The following is a 9,443-nucleotide window of genomic DNA, read 5'->3' on the forward strand; positions in this document are numbered from 1 at the left end:
TACTTTCGGTCAACAATTCGAATTAACATGACGAAATTCGTTCAAACGCGGCTGGATTTCATATAAGCATGACGGACTTCATTACATTTACATTAACTAAGTGGTGTTATTCCGGCTTTGGAGGTATATTTAATATCTACTCTAAATGGTCGTCGGCGCTCGTTCCTCGTGTCCGGCTATGAGCCTCGAGAATTGAAGCTTCGCCTTCTCCAGCTCCGCCTCCGGAGACCCGGAAAATGAACCTGTCCGCCTCCACGTCGCCCCTAAGCGGCTAATCGGCCACCAATCATGAGCCCACCAAGCTTGGCATCGATGGGAGGCGAGGAGTGGTGGCCTTTTAGGGACCCGAGCGGCGACATCCTACCGTGCACTATTCTTCCTCGCTACCGGCAGCGCCCGCGGACGTGCCTGCTTCGTGGTCGTGGTGGCCGGGCACGGCCTCGGAAGAGCCGGTGATCACCTCCACCTCGTCGTCGGTCTCGCTGAACACTGCCTCATCGCACTCCTTGTAGGCGGCCGCAACCTCCACTGCCTTCTGGCGGTACCGCCAACGGGCGAGGCGTATCTCGCGAGCAGAGCAGTAGGAGTCAAGCAGCGCTGCCTCCCGGGACTGCTCCTCCCAGTCCTCCCGCCCCATGTCCATTTCATGGGCACGGGCATCGCTGATGGTCATGGTGCAATGCACCGGCGAGGGTAGCACGGAGGAGGTGGAGGGTGGCACCGACTCGTCATTGGTCGCGTCCTCCATTGGGGCGTCGTCGTCCTTCGGTTGCCTGCCTGCAAGCCAGTCGGCAGTAATGGCGGCCATCTCCTTCTGGTCCGACGTCATCCCATCCTAGAGAGCTTTGGCGGGGGAGGAATTTGTGGTGGGAATGGTGCGGAGAGGGATTAGAGGTGGATGACTGTGACTATGGCCGGGGCAATAGTTTATATAGCAATGATGGGTGGCAGAGGGACGGACGGGTGGCGCCGGAGTAGCCGCCTCGGCAACCGCGTGTCATTAATGTGGGTGACAAACGGACGGACGTGCGGTCGTCGTGCCAATTTGAACACGAAGCAGTCGCCTGCACTGAGAAGCGACGCGGGCGGCGATCTCTCGGCCGATGCGCTGCTTCAATGCCAGCCCCAATGGGCGGTCACGTCTGCTCTGGCCGGACATGAATGCAGGCACTGACGCTCTGGAGCGGCACTGACCGTTTCTGACGGGAAGCACGCGTGGGTGAGGAAGGGTGTTTGGATGGGCCAGGTCGGTCAGAACCGAGCGTAGGTTGCGTCCAAGCGCTCACAAAGCCCCCCACGTTCCAATTTGTGGGAGAAAGTACATCTGCGCGGACCGATGCAAGATCGTGTTGGATGGCTTCCGCGGCCCAGACGGATGCGGGCGGTTTGAGGGTCGACGTTGAAATGCCCTTGCATGAGAATTATATATTTTACGAATTCTTTTGTAAAGCTTGATCATTTGTAGGATATAAAATGAACTAGTATACTTCATGTGGAATTCTACATAAATCGTTTGTGTGTGCTCAGTCTCATAAAACAAATTACCCATGATCGTTTTCTTTCTTCCACGGAAAGAAAAAGGACCCTTTGGCTAGGGTTTCTCGTGCCTCCCACCAGTGCTGCCGACGGTCTACCTCGTCTTTTGTGGTTTTAGGGGGCATGGAGGCGTGGTGGATCCCGGCCCTTACCAGCGGGAGGGTTTTCTTTTTTCTTACTCCTTTGAGTTAGGGTTCATGTTCTGCTGACAGGGGCGAGGCGGCGGCGGCTCTCAGAAAATGGAATAAGATTCTCCCCACCTTGTTCCGTCCAGGTGGTGTTTCTATCATCGTCAGAGGCATGTGGAGTTTTGTCTCCGGTGGATCTCGTGGTATTTGGTCAGCGTTTGTCTTCGGTGGATCCACATAGATCTTGTCTTCGTTCGTCTTTGTTCGTGTGTCTACAGGTTGGATCCTTCCGATCTATACTTCACTTCATCGACGGCAGTTGATATTCTGGTGTGCTGGTCCTATGGAGTCTTAGCACGACAACTTTCCTACTATCTAATACAACAAGGTTTGCCCGGCTTCAATGAGGGAAGGGCGAAGACGGCAGCGGCTCGCTCCAGTGCTACTAGTCGTCGCTAGTGGACTACGAAACTAGATGTATTTTTTATTTCTGGTGTTCTTTGTACTACTTTGACGGTTGATAAATAGGTTGGAAGTTATCCTCACAAAAAATCTCATAAAAAAATTGTTGTATTTTGATGTCGACTAGGACAAACGCATAATGTTCTAACAAAATTATTGTATTTTACTTTTATGATGATCCATGCTTGGATCGGAAATTCTTGAGGTATGGTAACACGCCTCTATTTGACCCCTACATTCCTAGATTTGGAAAGCTCCCGTACACACTTCATTTCTTAACATTTTTGCTGGTCCGATGTTTTGGAGAAAGTTGCAAATCAAACATACCTTAATATTCTTTTTGGCCTCTTCGTCGTGATTAGTTGGCCGGTCGAGTGATTTCATCACCATGAGTGCACAACCACATCGAAAATCAAGAACAAAACCTAATTTACTCACTAATAATGAACGAACAACGGTAGCTAGGCTGCTAGTATAATTTAGATAGGGACGTATCATCAACAATTCACGGCGCAAGCATCATCATGCGGGTAAACTCGTTGAAGCAGACGAAGCCGTCGCCGTCGGTGTCGACGCCGCCGATCATGCGGCCGCAGTCCTCGACGGAACACCGCTCGTCGCCGAGGGAGGCCAACACGGCACGGAGCTCCTCGGCGGAGATCCTCCCGTCCCCGTCAGCGTCAAACACCGCAAATGTGTCCCTCAGCTCGCCCTCGTCCGCGGCCTCCGCGGCCACGATCCCATCAAGCGCGAGGCCGGCCTCCGCCTCGGCGAGCATCGCGGCCAGCTCCTCCTCTGTCGACACGACCGTACGCAGCGCCACCTCCAGCTCCAGCCGCGTCACGGCGACCAGGGCCGGTTTCTTGGTCGTCCCGGAGCCGGATGGTGCCGCCGGCCCCGAAGACGACGGCAGGACAGATCTCGGCGTTGTGACAGACTGGTCATCTGATGCCGACGACGACGCGGTGGAGGCGAAGGAGCCGCCGTTGCCGCTCCTTTTGGATCTCTTCTTCCCCTTGTTCTCCTTCTTGGACGTGGAGGAACCGAAGAACTTCATGGCTGTTCTAGGCTCGTACGTATCTCGCGAAAGAGTGGACAGGAGGAGGGAGAGAGGAAGGCGGGGATGGTGGCGGAGCTGCGGAAGAGTAGACGGCCGGGGGAGAATTATAAGGGTCATCGCAGACGCGGAGGAGGTGAGCTTCGACGAAGCTTCGCGCGGGAAAAACGTACTGGTTCGCCCGGGCCTACCTTTCCTGCGATTTATTCGGCTCCTCCGCTTTGAAGGCTTCTTTCATTCGTTTGCATGAAACCTACTTACCAATTTAGCCTAAATTTTAACAGTGTCATGAAGGTGAGAGGTGGACAAATCATGGAGGGTTTAATTAAATTTAGCCAGCCCTCTTCGTCGAAGATGACCAGATACATATCAAATGCGAAAACGAAGACACACTAATCATGCAAACTCTCCACTAAGTATTCAACGTAGATTTTCTTTTTAATTTCGAATGGCATCCAATCTTACGATAAGATTAATGGAGATTTTCACGTCGCCATTGCATGGAAAGTGGCAACTAGGGTTTTTTTTGCTGCCGTCACCCGCTAGTGGGCATGGACTAACTCTTTGTGGCCACTCTATCAGCCTAGTGCAGCCATGCCAACCCCCTCCAGACATGGTAGTTCCGACCAACTTTGGCTTTCACATCTTCAATTCCGGACTAGGCGGCTATGGGATTGTTCAGCTTCGGGCCAGGGAGAGAACCCTGCTTGGCTTGCCGGTGCTGGCAGCAGCGGCGCCCGCAGGTGTCGCTTCCTTCTTGGAGGCGCTGTCAAGGCCTTCAGCCGCGTCCCTCTTCAAGCTCAGGGGAAACCCTAGGTCCAACTCCCCCGGACCGGATAGCGATGGCGTCCCGGCGTTGTCTTCCTTCTTGAAGGCGTTATCTTGCGAGCTTGCAGTGTCCCTGATTCTGGCTTGGTAGATGTTTGAATTCTTGTGTAGGTTCGGTATTGCCACTTGGTTCGGGTTTGGTAGGTCTAGTTGTGATGTATCCTCCGTTCGGGCCGAGCATCTCCTTCTCTCTGTTCCGGGCATCATGTTCACGCCTGCCTGTGTCCGTGTCATATGTTGTACCCCTTTGTACTCATTCTACTCCTTCTATCAATGAAAAGATACGCAAGCTTTACATATTCACGAAAAAAGTGTTGGTGGTCTAGCTGGTTGATGCATGGAGGTGCCACTCCTCTCGGCGTCAGGTGTCACGGTTGTCATTGCTGTACTCGACCATCGTTATTGTCGTGGGCTGAGGTCAGACCTCGCAATGACATGAGAAGGCATTGTCACGCCACTAGATCTAGCCAAGGGGGTTAGTGCACTGTCATTGTTGACCGCCTCTACGCTAGACCTGATGTGAGTGACCCTTGCCTATTCACACATATGGGAGATGTGCAATATTCGTCTTTGCATGGGTGGTAGTTTGCGAGAGGATGGTATTATAGTTGTGGAGGAGCGTTGGCACAACAGCGAGGCTAACCAGCTACGCATATGTAATGCCTCTCGGTGCAAGACACATAAGGTTGGCTTCTCAGCCTTCATAGTGATAGCTCTAGGTGGTGGGCATGTTGACACCCTATCAGCTGGTGGTGGTTTGTTATGTCGGCTATGAGGACAGTGATGTGGTTTGTGTGGGAGACACTCGTGGTGTGGGAGTTGCAATCATGGTCGATCCTGCCGAGATATGGATGTCGTCCATAGCAACCCTCTCCCTAGTCTACCTCGCCTCCTAGTGGCCCTTGGTTTGGTGACAGTGCTTGGATTGGTTGCTCTATCGACCTTGCCGATGGTTGTCTTAGCTAGAGTTGTTACTACACCGATGGGCTATGTTGGGATGCATCTTGATAAGTGTGAGGTAGTGTGGCCGGTAGATTTTGAATTATAGGTGGTCGGTTCCTAGATTTGAACAACGTTGTTGATAATGGTGACTATGACACTCTATTGCTAATGATGGTTAGTTTTTGTTGGCTCCCTAGCGTAGAAATTTGTAGCATGCAACAAAGTTTTCTACCTGGTGACTCCGGCTGTGTTGATATCTTTCTTTCTTTATTTTGAATATAATCCCACTTACCTTTTTTTAATCTTTTCTCAAAAAAAGAAAACTATTTCTGCTTGTTTGATCCAGGTTCGGTTATTCTCCTTGATGGATTCTATCTTAAAACATACGTAGTACATTGATAAAAAAAATCATTTCTTTACATTGAGATGTACTCCCTCCGTCCTAAAATTCTTATCTTAGATTTCTCTAAATACGGATGTATCAAGTCACGTTTTAGTATTAGATACATCCGTATCTAGACAAATGTAAGACAACAATTTTGGAACTGAGGGAGTAAAAGAAGAAAAGTGAATTTCTAGTCACAGACCGCAAAATTGATGAGACCGTTAACTAGAATTATCATATTTTTAAAATTCCATCGCAGTAGTGAACGACTCCTAAAGCTTAATCCATGTATAGGTAAAGTTTACGTCTAAACAACTAAGAATCATCATATTGTTTTGATTTGGTTTTCGTAACCTAGATTTTGTAGTCTGAAGCTGACAACACAAAATATAGAGGTGATATCAAAACTGTTTTCTACTTTTCTTTTGGCGGGTAAACTAGCTAGGGACGGGAGAGTTTTCCTAGGGACACGTAGACCATGCAAAATCAGACTCTGATCAAGTTATGGGCGCACGTATGCCTTCGTACCATCAAGTCGGCACAGCATCTGTTTAGTACTCCTGGGCGGAGGGGCGAGACGTGTGACGGGTTCGGTTGGCGGGGAAGGCGCAGCGAAACTTCCTCTGTTGGCGGGAGCGCCGATCCTGAATCCGGTCGAGTTGGTTCCTCAGGAAACTGGAAGGAATTTCGGCCGGGCTACGTCGGAAGCGCCTCGAAAATAACGAAAGCAAAGTCCTATCGGCTTGTCTCCTCCGTCGCGTGTCTCCGTTTTAAAATAGATGATCCAATTTTATATTAATTTTATATTAAAATTAATATAAAATTAAGTCATTTATTTTGAAACGAAGGAAGTATATGCGTGTTTAGTTTACCGTGCATGCCATGCATGGTTCAAAATCGGTGCAGGTTCCAAAGGCAAGCCACACTGCTTTGTGTACAATACTTTTAATTTAGTGCAAAGCGTGAGATTAGTTAGCCTAGGTGCTGTGAACTGGCCTAGGTTCTTTGTGGTTGTACGTGTCCATCAAGATTGAAGTCTTAGACTTAACATTGATGCTCGCGGGTGTATGTTTGTGTATTTTTTTTTTGCGAATATGCAAGATGCGTATCTTTTCATTGATAGAAGAAGAGAACAAGCATGGAGTTACAACGCTTACAAGGTCATGTACGCACTAGGCATGGTGTATAAGCATAGGAGCACAACAGAAAGTGGGGTATGCTCAGCCCCACAACAAAACTAGAGACTAAGCGCCGGGATGATGTTTTGTAGTCCTGTGGCACCCGCCTTGGCCCAGAGGCGCGCCTCGTCCTTGATGGTGTCGGAGGTGATGGTGGTCGATGGCTTAGCTCCCTCAAAAATGCAAGCATTGCGGTGCTTCCATATCCACCACGCTGACAGGATTATGAGGGAGGATAGGCCCTTGCGCATGGATGCCGGCGCGAGGTCGAGAGAGAAGCTCCATCAGATCTAAAATGACGTGTCGGGGGCGGGAATGGCGATCGGCGCACGATCCCAACCGAGAATCTCATGCCAAACTTGGCGAGAGAAAGAGCAGCCAACAAGGAGGTGCTGCATGGTCTCCTCCTCCTGATCACAGAGAGCGCATGCATCTTCGTGTGGTAGTCCGCGGCGTGCTAGGCGCTCCGCGATCCAGCAGCGGTCTTGCATGGCCAGCCATAAGAAAAACTTAACGTGGAGAGGAGCCCAAGGTCGCCAAGTGAGCGGCCAATGTGGGTCTTCGCAAGCACCAATGAACAGAGCTTTGTAGCAGGAACTCGTAGTGTATGTAGTAGAAGAAGTCCAACGCCAACGCACCGAATCAGGCTCGATGGAGAGATGAGTGTGTCGCACCAGGCGCCAGAGCTCGACGTACTGCACCATGGCCGCCGGCCCAAGCGCGCCTCGAATGTCCTGCACCCAGGAGCGCAGGTGCAGGCCGTCTCGTACGCAACGCTCCTTCCGCATACGCCTAGGGACGAGAGCAAAGACGAGTGGGGCAATCTCGGCCGCTGACCTGCCATCAATCCAGTGGTCGGTCCAAAACCTGCAAGTATCTCCAGCACCAAGCTACCAAGTCGTGGAGGCCCTGAAATTGCACTCCAACTTTGACAAGTGTTCGGCCACTCCGATCCAATGCACCGACGGCCACATCGCCACGATCGCCCCGGAGATGCAGTGCCCCGTTGCTCGCTTCCCTATCACCTACCTCGGGTTTCCCCTCTTAGTCCGTAAGGCCTCATCGACGAGCTTGCAGCCGATCATCGACAAACTAGGACGCAAGCTTTCCACATGGCGGGCATCTATGCTTTCCAAAGGAGACCGCCTATCCCTTGTGCGCCATGTCCTAAGTGTCATCCCCACACACTTCCTCACCGCCATCACCTTCAACAACGCTGCCATCAAGAAAGTGAACCGGATCATCCGAGGATTCCTCTGGGCAGGATCCGACAAGGCCAACGGTGGGTAGTGCCCTATCAACTGGCAGCGTGTTTGCCGGCCCATCTCCCTCGGTGGCCTTGGCATCCGAGATATCCATCGTATAGGCATCTCTCTCTGTGTTCGTTGGCTATGGCTGCAACGAACTGATACTTCTCGCCCTTGGATCCACCTGCACATACCCCATGACGCGGACATGTGTGCATTCATAGTGCTAAATGTGTTGATTGTACCGCGTTAAGAAGAAGTTAGCCTAGGTGCTTTCTTTGTCGGTGTAGTCATCATCCAACTGCGGCTAAACCAAGGCACACTCTCAAACTGGACGACCTAGCATGGCATGCTAAAACAAAGATTCAAACAGGAAGACGACACATTTTTTTCTGTAAAACCTACGCTAGCCCTTGATATTTTTTTTTCTCTTGCTCCTGCCAGTGTTTTGGAACCGAAAGATCATAAGGATGTTCCGTGTTATAGTAGGGCCGATGAGGGAAACGAAGGTCATGCGGGCCAACCAAAACCTTTGGCAAAGGTGGGGCGTACTCGTAAGCGAAAACAATACGACATATCTGTTGTGCATAGGTTCAAAGTTAAATTTTGAGTTGCGAGAGGCATCTTTTGGAATAGAAGAGATCTTCTGGACTTGGCTAAATTAAAATTCTTAGAGGAAACGGCTAGGGAACAAAAGTTGGATTTTATCGCTTTGTTAGAAACCGATAGGTCAAACTTTACTTCTCAATTTTTGGTCACTATTTCGGGTGGTTTGGCTGCTTCCCGCCTTGAGGGAGATCTCAAGGGATCTTACTTGCGGTGAACACGGCATCACTTGAGGTAAGAAAGATGGCGTCGGGTGATTATGCTGTCAAATTTCATGTGCGTTCCAAAGTTGACAGCTTCGACTGGGCCATGGTTGTCGTCTATGGAGCGGCTCAACCAGATTTCAAATCGGAATTCCTTTCGGAATTAGTTTGTATTTGTGGAGTGGGAGGGGATTTTAATATAATTCATAGGAGGGAGGAGAAAAATAATGATAACTCTGATGGTCCCTAACCATTTATGTTCAATGCAATTATTGAGAATCTGGACCTGACAGAGGTAGCTCTCACAGGTAGACAATATACTTGGGCAAACAATCTCGAGGTTCCAAAGTATAAAAATTGGACTGTGTTTTGGCTTGTGTGGAGTGGGAACAAAAAATTCCCTCTAGTAACGGTGCATGCGCTACAAAGGGGATTGTCTGACCATACTCCTCTACTCGTTGACTCGGGTGAGGCGGCTCGTGGGGAACAAGATGGTCTTCTCTTTTGAACTATCGTGGTTTGAAAGAGAAGAATTTCTAGAGTTGACCGCAACAAAATGGGCTAAAGAAAATAGAGGGGTTTCTAATATTGAGCGATGGCAGTATAAAACCAGGCATCTTAGACAATTCTTGCGGATTAGGCTAAGAATGATAGTGGGATCTACAACTTGAAAAAGAAAGCATTCTTCAACTTATTAATAAGCTTGACATCAAAGCTGAAGCGACACCCCTCCTTGTGGCAAAATGTGCGACCAAGCGAGAAGAAGAGGAGGGTCTAAGTTATTGAGAGAGGAACAGATTAAATGGGCCTAGAGTGCTAAAGTAAAAGGTGTCAAGGAGGAAGACAACAACACTCTGTTTTTTCATCTACT

General features: G+C 49.9%; 1 protein-coding gene across 1 annotated transcript; it reads right to left on the reverse strand.

The window, feature by feature from the left end:
* Positions 1 to 2,534: 2,534 nt before the first annotated feature.
* LOC123106841 (probable calcium-binding protein CML36) lies at positions 2,535 to 3,276 on the reverse strand. Its single transcript, XM_044528881.1, has one exon. The coding sequence runs from the start codon at positions 3,181 to 3,183 to the stop codon at positions 2,632 to 2,634; it is 552 nt and encodes a 183-aa protein (XP_044384816.1). The 5' UTR covers positions 3,184 to 3,276; the 3' UTR covers positions 2,535 to 2,631.
* Between the last annotated feature and the right edge of the window lie 6,167 nt (positions 3,277 to 9,443).

Source organism: Triticum aestivum, chromosome 5A (assembly GCF_018294505.1).
Source record: "Triticum aestivum cultivar Chinese Spring chromosome 5A, IWGSC CS RefSeq v2.1, whole genome shotgun sequence".
Taxonomy (NCBI): Eukaryota; Viridiplantae; Streptophyta; class Magnoliopsida; order Poales; family Poaceae; genus Triticum; species Triticum aestivum.

Coding starts and splice junctions, on each gene's coding strand:
- LOC123106841 (XM_044528881.1), bottom strand. CDS start 3,183: ATGAAGTTCTTCGGTTCCTCCACGTCCAAGAAGGAGAACAAGGGGAAG.